The sequence below is a fragment of the Mytilus edulis genome, chromosome 13, assembly GCF_963676685.1.
Source record: "Mytilus edulis chromosome 13, xbMytEdul2.2, whole genome shotgun sequence".
NCBI classification, from domain to species: domain Eukaryota; kingdom Metazoa; phylum Mollusca; class Bivalvia; order Mytilida; family Mytilidae; genus Mytilus; species Mytilus edulis.
Window position 1 is genome coordinate 30,396,185 of NC_092356.1, and position 21,663 is coordinate 30,417,847.

The following is a 21,663-nucleotide window of genomic DNA, read 5'->3' on the forward strand; positions in this document are numbered from 1 at the left end:
GGACTTTAAATTAGATTTAAGGAGTAATCTCCCTTTAACCATGTCAAACTCCATAAGAATTATTTATTTGAAGCGGAGAAACCTTCGTCAATAGAACACCTGTATTCAACAACAGTGTATCTTTGTTCATGACTGTAATCTTAATTTTCTAAATTAAAGTACTATTTTAGACTTTGCTTTCTCTATGAAATGTGATTCATACATCAAATAATAGATTTGAGTTTACTAGACAAAATATTAATCCAGTAAACACGTTTCTGAAAATAGCATTTAGTGACACAAATCCAATAATAGTATGGAAAAATACTCAATCTGGTTCTCCAAAGGGTACGCAGTTCTCGCATGTCTGTTGACAATCTAATATGTCTATAAATAGTCCATAAATTATAAGTTGCGCTTAAACAAGCTTTATTTGGCTTTCTAAATCAAGTTATAGTTTATATTTAGAAAATGTGTCTCAAAAATAGTATTTCTAAAAATACAGCTGCTAAAACTAATAAACACATATCGAACGTGTGACAACAAGGATAAGCTGTCAGAGCTGGATACACTGGTGAGGGCAATATCCCGATTTTATCTTATTAATGCCAAGGTATAATAGCGAATTTAATAGGAAAGATCAAAATAATATATCAGGGATCTTAAATTATTGATGGTAAAGCAAGATAAAATACATGATAGCCATTTAATGTAATATTTATTTGAAAAAAAAAACCATTTCGTAAATAAATGTGGGCTACAATACCCCTCTTTATACATGCACATAGTGTATTGTTTCATAGCAAATATACAAAACTCAAACCCTTTGAATGAAGGAAAAAATAGATATATTCTGAAAGATTACGAATTTCGCTGCTGTTTATATTCATCCGAAACGTTTTGACTGGTATCATATTGTGACAAACAATTTAAACATAGCAGTCAAATCTGTGTGTTTATTGGTCTTCATTTTGAATCAGTAGAATTACTTTGCATGTCAAATTTGTTGATAAGTTTTCAATGAAAACATCATATGAAAATAAGATAACGACTGAGATACTGTGTACAGCATTGTTTACTTAATGATACTACAACCCTTAGAATGCTATATAGATATAAGAAGGTGTGGTATGAGTGCCAATGAGACCGGCAACTCTCCATCTAAGTCACAATTTATAAAAGTAAACCATTATAGGTCAAACACAGTCTTTAATACGGAGCATATTGGCTCACACCGCACAATGCTGTAACCTTGTTGAAATGTTTTATGGCCATTGTTTTATTCCTGTAATATGAAGTTTATAAAGTCTTTGACTCGGATCATTAACGTCATAATTAATAATTGATAAACCAACGTTGGTAACTATGACCCGACATATCTTTTGATTTGATTGTGAAACAAAGAACAAAGAAAGAACTTGTTTTCTATCATGCAAAATACGCAAATACAACCCAATAAATCGATTATCTGATTGTCTGCATATGTATATAGTTAAATATTAGATGTTTGACACAATATAAAGACTTTTTGAACTTGTTTGAAGCACTCACTCGACAAAAAAAACTTCATATCGTCACTCACAGACAACCTGAAAATACGTACTAACTCTTTTCCGCTAATTTCTGTGTTGCGTAGTATTAACGAAAGATTCTTTATATATACTCTTTGATAATGGAAACATTGGCCGACTTACAATCAATGTGATCTACATATATGATAAGAATAGCTTGAACTTATATCCAGTGTAGGTTGTGGAAGAACAATGTTACCATTTATTATTTTTCAATTTCATTTAATTCTTGTGTGTGTAAGTAGTAGCGAGAGAGGAAACGATTGCTTCTAAACGACCCAGATTATGCTGCTCGAGTAAATCAACTTGAATCAACTGTGCAGACATTGGTCAGTGAAATGACTTCATTGAAATCAGCTTTAAAATCACGAACACGTACGTACATATTTTAACCAATAGTCAAAAAATTGATATTGACAATGGTGTTATGGCTTTGGCATCCCGACGTTTAAACTAAAGCTGATAAATAGTATTCCCCACTCTAGTCCAAATAATTATGACGTCTGGCAAGGCTATTTTAATTTTTTTCTTGGACGCCTTCCTACAACGTCATAACGCTGAAGCCATTTTTTACGTCTTGAGTTTGAGAGCAAATTTTGTTGGGAACTTTGACACCTAATTTTGACATGAAATTGTCATTGCCGGTTAGAAATTTTAACGTAGTTACAAAGTCCTACCTTTTTTGTGGTTATTGATGTAAAATATTTCCAGAAATATCCAAAAGAAAAGATAAAATAAGCTACGATTCCATTTGATGTAGGCAAATATTGATTTGTTTCAAAATGTTTTCCCACAATTACCAAAGAAACGTCACTTCCGGTGAATATAAAATTTTTAAATCGGTAAAATTTGACAGACCAGAATTTCCGGATAATGTAAATCGAACGTTCCGGAAATACGTGTTTTAAATGTTACCGTTTTTTTAAATTTTATTATAGAAATCGTATAATTTATGTATTGAACATGTTGATGTTATATTTTTGTATGTTCTTCGAAATAGTGTTAAATACTAACGTATTTTATGTAAATTTTATGTAGAAGGGAGTTTTATTTAGATAAAAGTAATAACTCCTTACGATCTATTTTTGCACCGGCGTTGCGCACCTTTTTGCAGTAATAGGGCTGTAATGATGTCAATTTCTTAAACGTCAAGTGCAAAATTATTTGCCTTATAAGGAAGTTTCCTTATTTGGTTATACATTTTCACCATATTTGGAATTTCATGCACGCGAAATAAAAACTTAGCGTAAGATTTATAGTATTTTACGTCAGTTCCAGCTTGTCCCTACCGCCGGTTAGCAGCTGAATTTATGTGTCTGGTTAATTTTTAAGGTGCAGTTTTTCTAAAGCAGAAGTTTTAAGTTCCTGAATATTGGAATATATATGCAATATAATTATTCATGCAGTTCATCTGATTGTTCCAGTTTCTTGTTTTGAACGGAGGCAGACATTTTATAGTTTTCTTGTTTTCTTAAATATACGTTTTGAGAATAAAGGTTAAAAACGAACTTTAACTTTAAATAGGATAAAGATGCGTGAAGTCGGCAAAAGTGTCCGTTTGTTTCAAATATTTGGGTTGTTGTCTGTATATTTTCATAATATATGAAGAGGGTTATGACTTATTTATTTGTATAGTATTTTACATGTATTTATATGGAGAGTAGCCGATAGAATCTTTGTTTCTTGAATGTTGATTTTTGGTGTATCTGTTTTAAAGTATTATTTGTTCGTCTAATCTATATCATTTTCTACATTTGAAAATGCCTGTACCAAGTCAGGAATATGACAGTTGTTGTCCATTCGTTTTCAATGTGTTTTGTCATTTGAAATATGCTAAGATTAGGGACTTCCCGATTTGATTTCCCTCTGAGTTCAGTATTTTCATGATTTTAATTGTTAATTGTTGATTGCTGCTTTAAGAGATTTATATCTGTTAGTTCGTGTTCCAGTTGTTATTAAAATTATGACTTTTTATGAATAAAAGTTGTTATACACTTGAAGCGATTTTGTGTTTACATTCAGAAAATCAACGTCCATTCTAATGTGATACTTTATTGCATTACATATAACAATACAACCCGTCTTACACACACACACACACACACACACACACACACACACACACACACATAAAAAGGACTTTGTGCAACCCAGAAACTATGTTTATGTGATATGCAGTATGCAGAAGCTGTAGTAGTCATTGTTTTCACCGTTCATATTTCCTGTTAAATTCTTCTGGTTCGTTGTTGGTGTCAGTCTGGTCTGGTGGTTGGTTTGGTTGGTTAGAAAGGTTCTCACCGGTTTGCAAAAGCGAAAACGTTACGTTGATAAATTGCTGTTTGTCTAACGTAGTCAACATATTTCAGTCATTAGATGCTAGATTTACAGTTGACTTATGATAGATGGCCATCAATTTGAAGTTTTTCATATGATTTAAAGAAAAAACAGCTTCGTTAATATCTATTGTTTACAATTACAAAAAAATACAGGTGTAAGTTCAGTAAGGGTCATATTTGGCCCCGATTATAAAGTCCAATGTTACAAAACAAAAAATGTTTCAAGTTGACTTAAAGACGTGTGAGAAAGTTAAATTGAACTATTTTTGTCAAAGTTTAATTCTAACACGTTGATTTTTACATCCAAAAAGGTCAAAATATGAGATTTTGGTAAAATTTTACAAAATCGGCTGAATTTCAACCATATTAAGGACCAGAAAACATAGAGTGCAGGCGTCGACAAACTAAATATTCAAAAAAGATATGTGAAACATCTTCACAAACATCATTTTTAAAGAACTTTGTTGTCGGCGTATGCGCTCTATGTTTCCTGTCCAATAATCTATGGAAATTTAGCCATTTTTATTGATTTTTTCGTGGAAAATCAATAAATAAGTACAACTTGTGACGTCATCATAAAAAGCAGTAACGTAAATTTTCAACAAATTGGCTTATTTCCTATCTAGTCTTTGTATTAGCTATAATTTCTTGTGATATTGGTAACTAAATCTTATATTGAAATTTACGCTTAAACAGGGGGCCATTTTAGGACCTTACCGAACCTACTCCTTTACCGTATCAATTGCAGATTTTATATCTTATTGTCACTTTGATTATGAACAACTATTTCTTGATTAGAAAATTTTATTGTTTAAAGAAATATAAATTAAGACTAAAAGCAAAATTTTAAATCATTCTCCGCTTTTTGTTTATGAGATTTGATCACAGTTAATATGATAAAATTGAGAATCGAAATGAGGAATATGTCAAACAGACAACAACCCGGCCAAAGATCAGACAACAGCCGAAGCCCGCCAATTGGGTCGTCAGCGGAGGTGGTCCTCAGCTAACCCCTAAATAAAATACTAGTTCAGTCAAAAAAGATTTTACACTAAACTGCAAAACATATGAATGAATTAAAATTTAAAAAATTATACAAGACTTACAAAGGTCAGAGCACCTGACTTAGGACTTGCATAACAATGAGGCGGGGTTAAACATGTTTGAGAGACAAACCTCCACCTATACATCTAGCCAATGTTGAATAAAGAAATACATAGCAATACGTTCAGTAAAACTCAGTTTAAAAGAAGTCCGAGTCCGATGTCAGAATAGGTAATGATATTTTTACCAACTTTTAGTCTGAGCGTCACTGTTGAGTCTTATGTAGACGAAACGCGCGTCTGGCTTATTAAATTATAATCCTTGTACCTTTGATAACTATTTACACCACTAATTCGATGCCAGTGTTGGTGGACGTTTCGTCCCCGAGGGTATCACCAACCCAGTAGTCAGCTCTTCTGTGTTTACATGAATATCAATTATATGGTCATTTTAATAAATTTCCTGTTACAAAACTTTGAATTTTTCGAAAAACTAAGGATTTTCTTATCCCAAGATTAAATTACCTTAGCCGTACTTAGCACTACGTATTGGAATTTATGGTCCTCAATACTCTTAAATTTTGTATTTGTTTGGCTTTATAACGATTTTGATATGAGCGTCACTGAGTCTTGTGTAGACAAAACGCGCGTCTGGCAATTATAATCTTGGTACCTATTGATAACTATTAGTAAGAACACAAAATAAAAGGTTAGTGTATTGCAATTTTTTCATTTCTATTTTGTATTTTTTTTAATGTCATTATGCAACAGCCTTTCTGCTGTTCTCATGTTAAGGAATCGTCGCCATTTTTACAGTCCGTTTATACACACGAGAATATCAATCTGAAAATTTCTCTTTCAGAGAATGGAAATGGAGCTGTCTACATACGATGGGGAAAGAAAACGTGTCCTCAACACAACGGAACAGAATTACTATATTCAGGTTTTTTTTAATTAGAAACTGTATATTTGCCAAACACGCTTGAATATATCAAGACAAAATCGATTACATTACAATGTCTTACAACAGTATTTAATATCAATACATTCAACTAAAAAATAAATATTTGGTTAAAAATCTAGTGGCGAAAATAAAGTCTTGCAAAACCTTATATGCACGTACCATTCAGTATAGTACTTATTTTACATAATATATAAATAAAAATGATAAAAATACCAAACTCCGGGAAAAATTCTAAACAGATAGTCCTTACGCAAATGACAAAATTAAAAGCTCAAACAAGGGTTGACAGATAATACGATAAATTCGCAGTGGCTGTACGTTATGTTGGGTTTTACTTCTGTATATACCACTAACTCCTTTTGTCAGCTATCAAGGAATACTTAACAATCATTTTGATACTATTGGTACAATAAATGAACTTATTAATTCAATATCCTAATACAAAACAGTTAGCTATCGCAATCTTTGCATATGTTTTCTTTATTTGAGGAACATTCTTTTTTTCAATGTAGATAAAATATAATACATGGAGTGGATTTCACTTTTTTTGTTAGTTTTTATGGACATCACAATGTTTCATTAACCTTGGAGCTCTGTATTTTTTATAAACTTTTCAAGAAAATAATATATGAATTTCCCTGTAAAGAGTATGCACAATGTTATCCATATTTAATATATTCTTTTTTTCCTTTGTTATACTTTTTTCCTTTGTAATACCTTCTTTTTATTTACTTGTTTGAAACTTTCTTATTAAGGAACCATGGGTGGCGGTTGGTTCAGTAGAACAAGTTCTCCAGCAGAGGCTCTTTGTCTTCCACATGATCCGGATTTTGTGACAAAAGATACCGCCACTACCGATTTCCATTGGGTATCCTCATTGTATGGTGCAGAATATCACTCTGGTACAGGGCCTTATAATCATGACGTACCTTGTGCTGTTTGTCGCGCGACTTTTAGTTCGTATGTCATAATGATCCCTGGAAAGACATCTTGCTATTCTGGTTGGAAAACAGAATACTTTGGAAGAATGTCTGCCAGTTCTAATTACCACAAAGCATCCTCGCAATACACTTGCATTGATGAAAATCCTGATGTTTTGGAAGCAGGAGGTGCAGACAAGGACGGTTACCTGATTAACCCTGTAAGAGCAGTCTGTGGATCATTAAGATGTCCACCATTCTATGATAATGCATTGTTAACATGTGTTGTCTGTTCAAGCTAAAATGTGAACCTAGCTGTTAAGGTTCAAGAGTCGAAAAGACATTTACTACAGAATAAAAACAATTATTGATCTTTAATTTTGTTTGGTTTTTGTTTTGGAACCCGAGGGGGAAATTCACATTTACTATAACAACGGTTGCAGGTAGACAATTCTGGTAAAATTTGGTCTAAGTATTTGGGCTGTTGTGCTTTGATCTCTTTTATGCTACATTGCTACATTTGCGTAAGAAACACATTTAATACCGAACTCCGAGAAAAAATCAAAACGGACAGTCCGTAATCAAATTTTAAAACAAATAGATAACAATTGTCTTATTCCTGACTTGGTATAGAATTCAGAAAGCAATAGACACAGTAGTTTGGGCCACTTAAACTATAAATGTAAAAGGCAAAGGTTTTATTGTAACAACGTACTATATATTGTTGTCAAATAAATCATGAGTAGGCACTGAGATGTCGATGCAAGAGATGAACATTAAATATATACATAATTTATATAGAGATACCATGATAGCTGAAAATAAATCAAAATGACAAATTTTATTTTTCCATAATCTTGAAATGCAAAATTTACACCTTGTCGATTCATGAAATCTTAGAATATATACAACTCGTCTAAACATCAACCCAACTATGTTAGATCTGTAAATTTGCTTTCGCCAATTTTTGGTTCTTCCCTCGCCGGGATTCGAACCCATGCTACTGTGATATCGTGACACCAAATCGCCTGCACTGCAGCCGTCCCGCTAGACCACACGACCACCTGGGCTCTCAAAAAAAGAGCTTTCGCTGGCCGTGTATTACCTTTCCTCGTCAGTTTTAATTTAGCGGCGTACTACAGTACATGATATATAAGGCATGAAGATGTTATTGTTACAGATCAGCTAAATTATCTATAGTAAAGGATCCTACAAATTAATGTAATATACAGTCACAGAAAATAATTATATATATATATATATATTGTATTAAATGATGAGGCTGTTTTTACAAATGTCCTTGGACTATATATAGCAGACTCTTTTTTTATGGCACGTGTATGATAATCAAAAGTCGTTTTATATCATTAACCGTTAACTTCATGAAAATTTGTATCTATATTTATATATTTAAAAGCTATATTTATATATTTAAAAGCTATATATGACTACACTAATTAATATGTCAAATAGAAATTATCATAAATAGTGTTAATAGAGAAAAAGTAAGCTGTCTGGTTCCCAAGTTATTTTTAGAATATACGTTTCTTATTTGATATATTAACAAATCGATCTACCTGCTAATGTCCTATCAAGACGTGTCAATAACGTTGGATTGTAAATAAACATAAAGTAAATAAAGGAGAGGTACTTAATTTCCCTGTTTATTACATACACATATGATATTTCTCAATGGCGGATATACAAGGGATTTCCTGTCGGGCTTGCAAGTTCATGCATCGTTTCACTTCTGAGGGTATTGATCAGTGTACACGGCCGATAACTTATAACTTTCCATTTTGAACTATCAGGTGTATAATATACATCTATTTCTTGCGTGTCCGAAAGTGATATAATATACTAGTCATAACTAAACTCATACGCTTGTTTATAAATAACATTTCTGGTGTAAAGAATATTATTTATAAAAAATATAAATAATACAAAAAAAAAAATTTGACGAAATAAAAATCTATTTCCATATTTTTTCCAAGAGTAAATTTGGGAAAATGTTATATATACTCGTTGTCAATAGTGAAGGACAGATTGGAACATACCAGAAATATTGATTTAAAAAAATGTACGCACTTGTCGGCAATTCGTTGATACGCCTGGATAGAAAGTTACGGAACTATAGCGCAATTTAAAATATATACATGTATACATTGAACATAAGAAAGAAACATACACTTTGTGTAAATTGCGGTAAAAGTTTTGTAAATAGACTAGTCCACGTACGCCAACAGTATGTAATCACCGAATGTCAATAGACTATTGTATACCAGAAGAAGAAGAAGAAGAAGATAACCAATTTGATTTAAGTACAGGTCGATGTATAACTTGCTTTGGTTCATCGAAGTTATGGACATAGTAAAATCACAGATGTATATATCAATTAGATTGTTCTCGAATAAAAGAAGAAATTGTTCCGACATGCATGTAATGAATATGCAACTGGACGTACACTAATAATTCCCAAGGGATGTGCATATTTTCCAGAAAACTATTGAGTACCAAAGTTTAAAATCAATTTCCGGATTTATTTTCTTTCTTGATATTCAATGACAGCAATTTAAAGAACAATTCATGCCAGTTAAAACAGACTGGTAATTACATTAAAAAAAAGGGAAATGTGACATTAAATTTGTTCTGTCTCTTTTTTAAACATCGTTGGTCAAATAGCTAAAGTATTATACGTTGTGAGACGAAGACTATTTTAATAAGGACATTCCCGATAATGTATTTATTTTGTTGATGATTTTCACACTTGAAAAGAATACCTGTTCGTAATTTTTCGATTCCGTTCTAAGAAGATCCTTAAATTTCCTGTCAATATTTAAAAACATCTTTGTTTCAAATAGCTGAAGTATTCATGCGTTGGGAGATTTAAAATATTTTGATGAGAACATTAATTTCTAAATAGGTAAATAAAGATCGCTTTGGATGGACTAAATTATATAATTGCAATTGTTAATGATCTGTTTGAAATATTTTAAAAAGGTTGCCGGTTCTGATCTAAAATAGTACAATTTGTAGTTCAAACACTCGTGTTTAGAAGGCTATTTTTATTTATAAATTTATTCAATTAAAATAATTCAGTACTTTATCGTTACAAAAATAATCAGAAGTCATTTAAAAGTGAGCTTATGCAAAATATAAAAATATACAACAGCTATCCAGTTATTGTGTGACCTTATTACTCCCGTAAATTAATTTTAATTCTTTTTTTTACATTTCTGTGTCTAAAACTATCACTGACTCCCGTTTATCATTCATACGAAATGTTGTTCACACCTGAAATGGTGAACCGTGACGTCTAGATCTCACTGAATGAAGATTAAAAGATTAGAATTACATAATGCTAATCTTTTAGTTACCTTGAGTTTAACTATGCATTCAACATTCACTAAGTGTCACAAAACAATACACATTTTATTTTCACAGCACTAGCAAGTGAAAATGTTTGCTGGAATGAAGCAAAAAGGTCAGAATACAAACATGTATTTTTAATTAACTATCGATCATGTCAGTTTCATTTGTTTGTTGAAAGTATTTGTAGAAAAAAATCATAAAAATTTTCTTTTGTATGATTTACTTTTATTACTTAAATTCGTATAAAATCCACACACAAATCCTACAATCTAATTTTAAAAGTTGCATGGCTATCACTTATTTTTCGTTGGTTAATAGCTACACCAAAAGTCGTCGATGCGCTTTAAATCGAGTTATTAGATGGTTAACGAACAAGACTTAAATGAGATTAATTTCACTCCCGGTAGGCAAAAAGACATAAGTCAGGAAGTTTGGAGAAATAAAATTAATAATTCCCAATTTTCTTCTTTATTAGTTTGCATATCAAAAGAAAACTTGGTGAATATGGTTTTTATTGTATTATTAACATAATAAGATGAATAGTGAAAAATCGCGAATTATCCCTTTAAGGGGAGATAACTCTTTTGGTAAATATTATATACTATACTGATTAGGAATTTTTCTAATTTTTACTAGTAGCAAGAAAACAAGGTCGGTGACACCATTTTTTCTTTTTATTTCTTAAAACATATTATTAAATCTATCTTCTTACAATTTATTTCAAAATTCTATCTCATATGTGTTTTTTCATGAACAATCCAACTAAATTTAGGCAATTCTCAACAACTCATAGCTTGGAAAATAGCACGGTGACCGATACTTTTATTATATTTTTGAAAAAAGCACAGTGAAATCATCCTTTTGGCAAAGTATAAGAAAATTTTATCACAAAAAGTATATACTTATGATCTACCTTAAACATTATAAAACATTTGATCGTCCCAGAAACAAGCTAAAGGAAGCAATCTTTATTTAATCTACTCATTTAGTTATATTTAGATAACCGATTTTTTTAATCTTTTTTAAGAACAAACTGATTAATATAACACAGGTTAAGTGTTAAAATAAAATCGTGAAAACCCCTCTTTAATGTGAAATAGAAAAATGAAGATGTGGTGTGATTGTAAACGAGTCAACTATTCACATGAGACAAAATGACACAGAAATTAAAAAACTATAGGTCACCGTACGTGTATGTTATCGTGTATTTAATGTGCGAAAAAATAGAAGCATCCTGATTAAACTCATATTAACGGCCTTGATCTTGTATTTAGTGAAATCGTTTGGTCTGTCATGTACAGATATTTGAATGAAGTTTATTAGACCAGTTAATCTCTCAAGCAATAATTTTAGAGGTTTTAATAGTTATCAAAGGTACCAGGATTATAATTTTGTACGCCAGACGCGCGTTTCGTCTACATAAGACTCATCAGTGACGCTCATATCAAAATATTTATAAAGCCAAACAAGTACAAACTTGAAGAGCATTGAGGATCCAAAAACATGCCAATTTATGTGAAAATCCCCCTGTAATCCCTAATGATAAGTTGCTATCAAATAGTACCTTTTTATTTATGTTGGTGTGTCTTTTTGTTTCTGTTGTTCTGTTGTTCTGTTGTTTTCCTCTTAAATTTGATGTGTTTCCCTCGATTTTAGTTGGTATCCCGCATTTTTTTCTCTTAATCGATTAATGACTTTTGATCCACGGTCTACCACTGTTGCCTTTTAAAGTAATAAGTATAAAAAACACATGAGAGCCTAAATTGTCCTTGAAAGAATGAAGGTCATATATTTAAATATATACTAAACATTGAAAGAGTTTCGTCCTAGAACATTGCTTCGTCACTTAACAATTTTTGCATATCAAATTACTATCTCATTATCTTTTCTACATGTAAACGTTTTCTCATAGAAATAAAGAGAAAAGGGCAAAAAATGAATTCATACTTGCAGTAGCATCATAAGTTTTTAAATGCATAAAAGAAGATAGACTTTGCAATAGTTATGAAAGGTAGCAGGATTATAATTTAATACGCCAGACGCGCGTTTCGTCTACAGAATACTCATCAGTGACGCTCAGATCAAAAAAGGTGTAAGGCCGAACAAGCACGAAGTTGAAGAGCAGTGAGAACCAAAAATTTCAAAAATTTGTGCCAAATACGTCCAAGGTAGTCTATTCCTGAGATAAGAAAATCCTTTGTTTTTCGAAAAATTTTGTGACAGGAAATTTATAAAAATGGCCATATAATTGATATAAAACTTTTATTATCCTTTGACTTTAATATAGGTAATTGATTAGGGAGACTACTTGAAAGTCGTTTGACTGACACACGAGTTTCAAGCATAGTTTAACTGCTCAAATTTTTTCATTTTAATACGATGATCAAGAAAAGAAAACTGTCGTTATGAAGAAATCTATCCAAAAGGTTGGGAATAGCCCCTTGAATGAGAGTAACCCTTTAATGTAATGACTACACATGAAATGAGGGATCAATTTCATGTGATAAAAGCTTTTGATTTGTTGTAAAAACCACTTCTAAATACAAAAGGGCACATCAGTATTCTTCTTTCAAAGAAACTTTCCCTACGAACTATACTGATATTATATGATCAAAATATGTCCATTAATTCTGTTATATTCTTTATAAATAAAAATATAGTGGCTCCCTCATTTAGAAAAGTTGTATAAAAAAACAATGAATATTTTTCACTTTTAAGTTTAAAAAATTCTGTTGTTCTAAAGTAAATGATTAGTGTTTATTCATTAAATGTAGACTCTAAAATAAGTTTGAGAGAATAATCATGGACACAATGAGGTAAAATCATCTTTTTTAAGGGAGGGGGGTAGAAAAAAGGTAAATTTTAAACGAAAAATATATTAATGTTACTTGGCGAAAAAAGAAATAAAGTGGCGAAAAATATATTGTTTTGGCGAAAAAGGTGGCGAAAAAAATAATTGACCCATGGGAAACCCTGGTTATGACATATGATAAAGTTTTCCTTTTATTCGTATTTTCTTTTGATAGCATACGTTTAACTGTTTGTATTTTTAATTTGTTTATACTGTCATGTTTGGATAACATAGATTTTCTAAAATTTATTGTTTTTCTTAAAAATAACGGGATATGATAAGAAAAAAATCAACAAAAAACAACGACGTATACAAAATAATATTGAAAAAAAAGTATTGCCGGGAACGAAGCACATGGAATAATGTGTGTCTTAAATGAAAAAAAAAAGTGAAACTACCCTGCTATTAAAAGTTGTTTTTTTTTCCTGAATATCTATAAAAAAATAAATATTATATGGTGAAATAGCACCTCAAAATTTAAGCTATTGCTAAATATATGTTTTTTTCTTTTATTTGAACAATTAACGAAAAAATTGTACTTCTGCGTTGACATAAATTATCATTGTTATAGTCTTATTCTGCATTTTTACTGTTTAAAAACTTTTAATTTTTCAAAATACTAAGGATACACAAGGAATGTATAACCTAAGCTGTATTTTGGAAAAACTTTCGGAAATTTGGGATTTCAATGCTCTTTTTCTTCATTTTATACTTTTTCATTTTTTTATTGGAGCGCCACTGCTGAGTCTTTGTTGACGCAAATCTCGTCCGGTGTTCACAATTTAAATACTGGTATCTATGATGAGTTTAAGGTAAAACCCTGAAAAAAAATGTACTTCAACAATTTGTATTGTGATGGGTGGTTGGTGGTGGTTAATAAATATTGATATACATCCAGGTTTTAAGTAAATTAGCATTATTACCTGGCAGCTGTAATTAACCAATTTGTTTTTGTATAGAATAAATGAAAAAAAAAAAATTGCATTTATATGATAAGAACATGGTCCTTGCTTTGATCAGAAAGGGTATATTCCACATCTAATGAGAAACTATTAAGTTGAATATATATTCTAGTCGTCACGATTATTGTACTGGTTTCTTGATTTATTTGAACTTAATTGAATTGCATAAGTTCTGATTATGTCCCACTTTGATTTGCCTTAACATATCATTTTGTTTAATGCCATTAATTTAACATGACAGAGGGTACTTTATAAACACACTGCATTCTTTATTACATTCCTACCAGAACATTTTAATGTAGAATTGAGAATATGTTAAACTTTAAAGAGAGATCATTTATGCCAGAGTAAAATTTCCTATTTTAACCCGGATTTGGGTTTTTTTCTCAATCGATTTATGAATTTCGAACAGCGGTATACTACTGTTGCCTTTTATATATATTTAGATATCCTGATTTTGCCATTTGAAAACGCACTTTTGTATTTTTGGTATTTTCCTTTTTTCTGAGACGGTCCTTGAAAACTGTCTTGAATTCATTTTTTTATACTTTTTTTATTTAAATAATTTCGTGTATGCTTCACATCAAAAACGATATTTGCAAAAAAGCGAGCTAAATAAAAACTTCATCAATTACTGCCTCATTATATATAAGACTGTTGCTATTTATATTAGTTGATGCAGTTATTAGAGTGGTAAAAAAAAAAATTTGAATATAGACATCTGCCTAATTGAGCTATTTCGCTATATGAAGATCTCATTATCGCTTACATTTTCATTTGCTTCATTTTCCTTTTAAACTGGTAACATTGATTTCCAGTATATATCATTTCCTCCAAAGGAAAGGACAAAGGTAAGGTTTTAAACATTGTTGTATCGTATTAGTTTTATTCAATAAACTTATAAAAAGCATTGCTTTATAAAAATAAGAAAATGTGGTATGATGTGAAAAGACTTCAATTGGAAAAATATTCCATCTCATTTTTTTCTATGTAACGTGATAAACGATAAAAATAAGAAGATGTGGTATGATTGCAAACAAGGCATTGCTTTATAACAATAAGAAGATGTGGTATGATGTGAAAAGATTTCAATTGGAAAAAGAATCATTTCATTTTTTTCTATGTCACGTGAGAAACGAATTTCGGATGTTCGCTCCTCTTGGTTTTGAATTTTTTGCCAGATATCGGAATTCTCTGGTTTTATCCATGTACATGTAGTGGCATTAAAAAATTCCCTCTAACCCCTCCTTTTCTTTTGATAATTTTATTACAATTTTTTTTTTTAAAGCCACACATGAAAATCCTATAAACTCTTTGTTATTTTTTCATATTTTTTTAAAGAACAAGGGTTCTAATTTTCAATGGCTTATATCTCGAACATCCTTAAACAAGAAAATTGTATCAAATTTCTTACAGCACACGTCTATCCACAATCTTTTTTATGAAAAATATGAATTCTGAAATGTAAAATGTTATTTAAGAATTATAGGTTCTTTTCAACTCAAACAGTTTAAGAAATACAATCATTTAAATGACAGAAAGTGATGACAGGATGGACAAGACAGAAATTGCTACGTACGACTCATCGATGAAGCTCCTTTAAAAACAATGTAAAGCCGAATCAACAACAATGTTGAAAAACAATAAAAGCCGAAAAGTTCGAACAAATGTTGCTTCATAGGTTTTCATGTTAGGGGTAGAGAGTTTTCAATAGTTTTCAACATTTTATGAACAGTTATCAGAAATACATGTTTTGAAACATTTGATTCTAAAGGAAAATATATGTTTAAAAAAATGCCAACAACGTAAAATAAAGAACTTTTCATGAGAACATGAAGAAGACTCGAAGACGAAGATTTTGAAAACAAAAACCATCAGCAACAAAATGTCTACAGAAAAATAGCCAAATAGTAAAATCACAAAAATAATGAACTCCGAGGAAAATTCAAAACGGAAAGTCCGTAATCAAATGTCAAAATCAAATAATAAAACACATCGAACGAATGGACAATAACTGTCATATTTCTAACTTGGTACATGTATTTTCAAATGTAACCATGGTGGATTGAACCTGGTTTTATAGCGCTAATCCTTTCACCTGTATGACAGTCGCATCAAAAACAGCTTAATTTGTAATTTATTTGACAGAATTGTAACCCTTTTTTAGAACAGTTATATAAACTATTGACATGATGTGTATAGAAATCATGTAAACTTTAAATGATGTCAGTACCGAAGGACTAGCTACTGAGCAAATGTCACATTTGGTACTAACAAGAAGAAATCCAAAGGAAAGACACATTGACTTAAATTGTAGCATTTTTAATTCTAAAACAAAATTAGGAGAGTGACAAAAAAGTAGTCTGGAAGCTGTAACTTACAAACACAATATAAGCTTTTATTAGTAGTATGAAATATAGTATTACAATTATTCAAGTATCTGCCAATCAATTTTGTCAATCTGATAAAACCATTGCATCAATCTGTAATGACCCATTAATTACACAACTGTAAATAGAAATAGAGACCTGGGGTTGAAGTCATAAAACTTTGCTCAGTGCTTGGAGCACAAAAATCATGCTCGAAACATGAAATCCAACATTTTGATTGGTTGATTTTCCAATACGAGTACAAAAAACTGACTCGAAAGTTTATTACCGTAAGGCCTGCTTCCCAAATCTTTATTAAGGATTAAATGTAAAAAAACAACCAAACGATGCATGTCATTTTAGGCAAGATGTCAGAATTTTAACCGTTCCGTTATCTCCAAGAAATATATAAACAGAAACTTTTGGTCAATATGTATAGTGACCCATTGATAACACAACTGTAAAAAATATATAGCTCTGCTTTCCATACCTTTTAGTAAATAGTAAATGTAAAACAACACATGATGCATGTCATTTTAGTCAAGATGACAGGAAATGAACCATTCCATTATCTTCTATAAAAATATCGACATAAGTTTTGGGTCAATGTGCTTTTAAAAAAGAATTTAGGGCTCCACAAATTGCTATTTGAACCTCTGCTCTTTTTTTTCTGCTCTACATATATTTGTTATTCGTTATATTTTTACAGCAAAAAATGGCTGGTCGTAACAGAGTTATTCCTGTGGAATCGATAAAAAATCGAAAATCTCCAGGCACTAAGTTACATCGTTCTAATAGTCTTTCTTCAACGCTATCGTTATCACCTACAGAACTGAATGAAGCTATAATGGGAATGCTAACTGTTGGTAAACGACTAGAGCCTTGCAAAAGAGTATGCATTGGTATGTCATTGCTAAAGTTTAACTTCTTAAACATATACCAGTATTTATCAATCTTTTGCTTTCATTTTGTTTTTTATTTATGCGTTCAAGGTGAAGTTGAATTCAGAAAAAAGCATATCTACGTTTTAATCTTTTCTTCATAACTCAATGGTAGATGTACCCTTTTTAAAATTATCTTTTAAAGATAAAATATAAGATTGTTTTCTTGGGCTCGTAGCTGATTCAATTCCTCCTATTATACGTATGATACGCAAAATGTTTTACTATGTGCCAACATAGAGTCAAGTGAATAAACACCAATTTCATCTGCTTCTTTTTTATTTAACACATGAAAACCCAACGTTACCCTACAAAGAAAAACAGGCGAAAAAAGTAAATTAACAAAAATACCGAACTCCGAGGAAAATTTAAAACAGAAAGTTCATAATCAAATGCCGAAATCAAAGATCAAACACATCAAACGAATGAATAACAACTGTCATATTCCTAAATCGGTACAGGCATTTTCTTATGTAGACGGACACCAAAGGACATTCGAACTTAAGTCGAAAATAAACTGACAAATCCATGGCAAAAAAAAAAGAGAAAAAAATAACCATCAGTACAAAAACGCAGTAGTATATCAGTCGAAGAGTTGTAACATATTTTGATATGTAAAATATCAATGTGTGGATACGACTGTCTGGTTTGTTGACAAAACTTCCTATCTGCAAGATACTTCATCAAAATGCTAATATATATAATGTAATGTGTGACAATCCAAGATGAAACTGATGAGGACAGTAAGCAATCAATTTAAAAAACAGTAGAAATGATTTAAAAGTTGTCATGGATAAAATGCAGACACATTTTCTACGATGTTAATGGAGTATCAAAAATAGAGGAATGACCTAACAACTCTACTAATCAACAAATATATTTGTGTTGATCATATTTCAGACAAAGGTTATATTTATACATGTAAAATTTAAGGAATACACCTATACGTTTTAAAAATTGTTTATAGACAATCGATATACAAGAATTTGGTATAAGTGTCAATGAGACAACTCTCCACGCAAGTCACAATTTGTAAAAGTAAGCCATTATATGTCAAAGGACGGTCTTCAACCCATTGACTTAGCTTAAGGTGGCTGCTGGGTACAAAAATTTCAGCAAAAAATTGAACCTTTATTTTTTCATTACAAATTTTATTTATTACACTATTAGCTATTACTTTATGATATGGTACAAAAATCAACCCAGATGACTTTTAAAATGTTTATATCATTGAAAAAGCTCCAAATTATCTCCCTATGGTGCAAAAATGCCATGTTTTGGCATTAAATTTGAAATATCTTTTTTAACTCATCGGTGACCTATATTTTTTAGTATTGTTTTCAAATAAGCTGTACATAAACTAAATAATTGTAAAATTTAAGCGATTTCTGTAATTAGGTTATTTTTTTATTTCGATATTACATCTATTTCTCCTATTAGTTCAACAGAAAAAAAGGACATTAACAAAAATGTATGCTTCTTTCAGAGGCAGATTGTGAGCTTAACTGAACGGTGACCCTTTTAAGTATATGATAAAGTTCATTTATAAAAAAATATAGCGAAATCCTATATTAGAACAAAAAAAATATTTATACCCAGGAGCCCCCTTAAAACATTGTTATGTTATTAAACGTTAAATCATAATCAGGCGTATGCTTTCCTAATTGTAGGCAATCCAATAACAACAGCTGGTCAAAGAAAACAACTGGCAAAGATGTTGACTGTGGTTCTATTTCCACTGGCCGTTTTAACAGCAATCACTGCAGTCGATTTCTCTAACTCTCTATCAATGTATATGAATACAGCTGAGGTGATGATGCGGATTGAATTCGGTGTAGAACTCGGAGATTTCCTCATGGCTCTCCAAAATGAACGTGATATGAGTTCGTTGTATTTAAGTAGGATTGGTTCCGATACTAAATCAGATTTATTACAAGCATACCCTCAGACAGATGAGGCTTTAGATAAATTATCATCGTGGCCAGTTAGTTCAAGCAACAAGTTAAAGGAATTTCAGTCACGTGAATGGTATATTAACTTTATAAATAGACATCGTTATGAACTAGACTCCACAAACACCAGCGTGACTGCCGAGATTAACTTTTATTCTAATCACATCGATATATTCATACGCTGGATGTATGAAGCGGTCAGCGAGCTGAACACAGGATTGATTTGGAAGACATTGGTAGGATATCAAGAACTTATAATCTCAAGTGAATATATTGGTCGAGAACGAGGCTACGGTATTTATTATTACTCGGTCGGTTCATTCCGTGATAGATCTCATTATATCCTTTTTATTGAAAGCCAAGATACGGCAAGAGCACATTTCGAATCTGCAAGAATGTACTCAGAAACGGCATCAGACATATATCAAAAGAACCTCGACACAAACAACGAAACTCTACAAGAGATCAATAAATTGAGGAACGAAATAAAAATTAATTCGTCGCTTGTACAAGATGGTTCTACATCTGCAGCAAAATGGTGGTTTTCAAACATGAGCATTTATCGTGATGTCATGCGAAATACTCAAAGACTACTGACATCAAAAATAAATAGACTACTTGAACAGAATGCAGCCATTGATATGACAAACATGATTATTGCAGCAGCCATCTTTTTAGGAATAATACTGGTCAGTCCAACCATTACTTTCTCAGTATACAAGCTGACGTCTAATATTCAGAAATACTCGTTGCAGATTGCAAGGAAGTAAGTAACAATATATAGAGAATTTCAAACGCGCAATTTTACACCAGTACTCAAAATCCTCCTTCCTTGATGGTTGCACTTTACATAGACAAATAAAATCGTATAAAATAATCAAAATGAGGATGTTAATTTGATGTATGCCTTTTTGTGCTTCTTTGTTACATTTGTTGTTTTTATAATGATTAAGATGATAACACAATGTTGACTGCTGTACCTCTATTTTTTGATATTTTTACCTATTGTGTCTGTTTGTTTTGTTCACGCATCGGTGACAATATAATGGAATTTGATGCGACTGTCATACAAGTTAGAGGTTTAGCTACCTATAAAACCAGGTTCAATCCACCATTTTCTACATTTGAAAATGCCTGTACCAAGTCAGGAATATGACAGTTCTTTTCCATTCGTTTTTGATGCGTTTTGTTATTTGATTTTGCCATGTGATTATGGACTTTCCGAATTGATTTTCCTCTGAGTTTAGTATTTTTGTGATTTTACTTATGGCTTTTTCAATATCGCATCCGTATCAACCCGAGACAACAATAAAATCCTAAGAGCTCTGCTCGAGGGATTATATTGGTTGAGGGTTGATACGGTGTGTGATATTGAAAAATGCCATATCATATACACTGTATTATATACATATACCTCAAGTAGTTGTATTTTATGTGACATGACGTCATACAGATAAGGAGGTTTGAAATGACGTCATACAGATTATAGGTTTGACATGACGTCATACAGATTAGGGATTTAATTAACCCTTTGCAACAGTTACTGCAATCGATGACGTGACGTCATACAGATTAAAGGTGTGATAAAGTTTTTGCAACCGTGCTGATATCAATATCATCACGGGTGGCTGATACAGCACGCTTGTCATTGATTGTATTACACATACAATTTATCTTTATTTACTACTAAGTATATAATATCAGATTATTACATGGCATTTTTCATATCGCATGTATTATCAGCCCTAGGTTCAATATCAGCCCAAGAGCCGCATGGCCGAGGGCTGATAATACATGCGATATGCAAAATGACATGTTATGATCTTTTTATCATATGCTTCAACAATGGAGAAAAATAACAGATTCATATATCAAATCTATCTTCCATATTCCTCAACAGAGGAGAAAACATTTTTAATATAGACGTCTCGAGAAAACCAAAGAAAACCAACAATATACATAATGAACACTGTTTGGAAAAGTCAACCGTTTCAAAGTAACTTTCTAAATTATAATTGAGACTTATAAAGAATGCAGTTATTTAATAATTTGTTTGTTTTCTTATTTTTATTTTTTTTTGTAATTATTTTACACAATATACTTTTCAGAATCTAAATAATTGTTTTTGTTTTTTGATTTTGCCATGTGATTATGGACTTTTCAAATTGATTTTCCTCTGAGTTCAGTATTTTTGTGATTTTACTTTTTTTTTGTACACTATTTCGTAATGTTTTTCACTGAAAACGAACATTGAGGTGTATTTTCCGGAATTTGCCGAGTATCACCGGAATGCCATGTGATAACGTTACGGAAAGGCATGTGATAACAATCGAAGCATGTGATAAACTTTTCATATCAGCCCGCTAAGCACCAATTCAAAAAATATGGAATTTACGTTAATTT

General features: G+C 31.2%; 2 protein-coding genes across 2 annotated transcripts; both read left to right on the forward strand.

The window, feature by feature from the left end:
• Window positions 1-1,739: 1,739 nt before the first annotated feature.
• LOC139502358 (uncharacterized) lies at window positions 1,740-7,143 on the forward strand. The gene is made up of 3 exons (XM_071291820.1): window positions 1,740-1,925; window positions 5,792-5,872; window positions 6,649-7,143. Exons 1-3 carry the CDS (start codon window positions 1,889-1,891, stop codon window positions 7,113-7,115), a joined length of 585 nt encoding a protein of 194 aa, XP_071147921.1. The 5' UTR covers window positions 1,740-1,888; the 3' UTR covers window positions 7,116-7,143.
• A 9,939-nt stretch (window positions 7,144-17,082) lies between these two features.
• Window positions 17,083-20,030, forward strand: LOC139500240 (uncharacterized). Its single transcript, XM_071288980.1, has 2 exons — window positions 17,083-17,269; window positions 18,979-20,030. Exons 1-2 carry the CDS (start codon window positions 17,083-17,085, stop codon window positions 20,028-20,030), a joined length of 1,239 nt encoding a protein of 412 aa, XP_071145081.1.
• Window positions 20,031-21,663: the final 1,633 nt, after the last annotated feature.

What these genes read in the sequence shown, in the direction of transcription:
- LOC139502358 (XM_071291820.1), top strand. Translation starts at nt 1,889, where the DNA reads ATGACTTCATTGAAATCAGCTTTAAAATCACGAACAC. An exon ending in AGCTTTAAAATCACGAACAC is followed by an intron (nt 1,926 to 5,791) that starts GTACGTACATAT and finishes TTTCTCTTTCAG; the next exon opens with AGAATGGAAATGGAGCTGTC. An exon ending in AACAGAATTACTATATTCAG is followed by an intron (nt 5,873 to 6,648) that starts GTTTTTTTTAAT and finishes TTTCTTATTAAG; the next exon opens with GAACCATGGGTGGCGGTTGG.
- LOC139500240 (XM_071288980.1), top strand. Translation starts at nt 17,083, where the DNA reads ATGGCTGGTCGTAACAGAGTTATTCCTGTGGAATCGATAAAAAATCGA. An exon ending in TTGCAAAAGAGTATGCATTG is followed by an intron (nt 17,270 to 18,978) that starts GTATGTCATTGC and finishes TCCTAATTGTAG; the next exon opens with GCAATCCAATAACAACAGCT.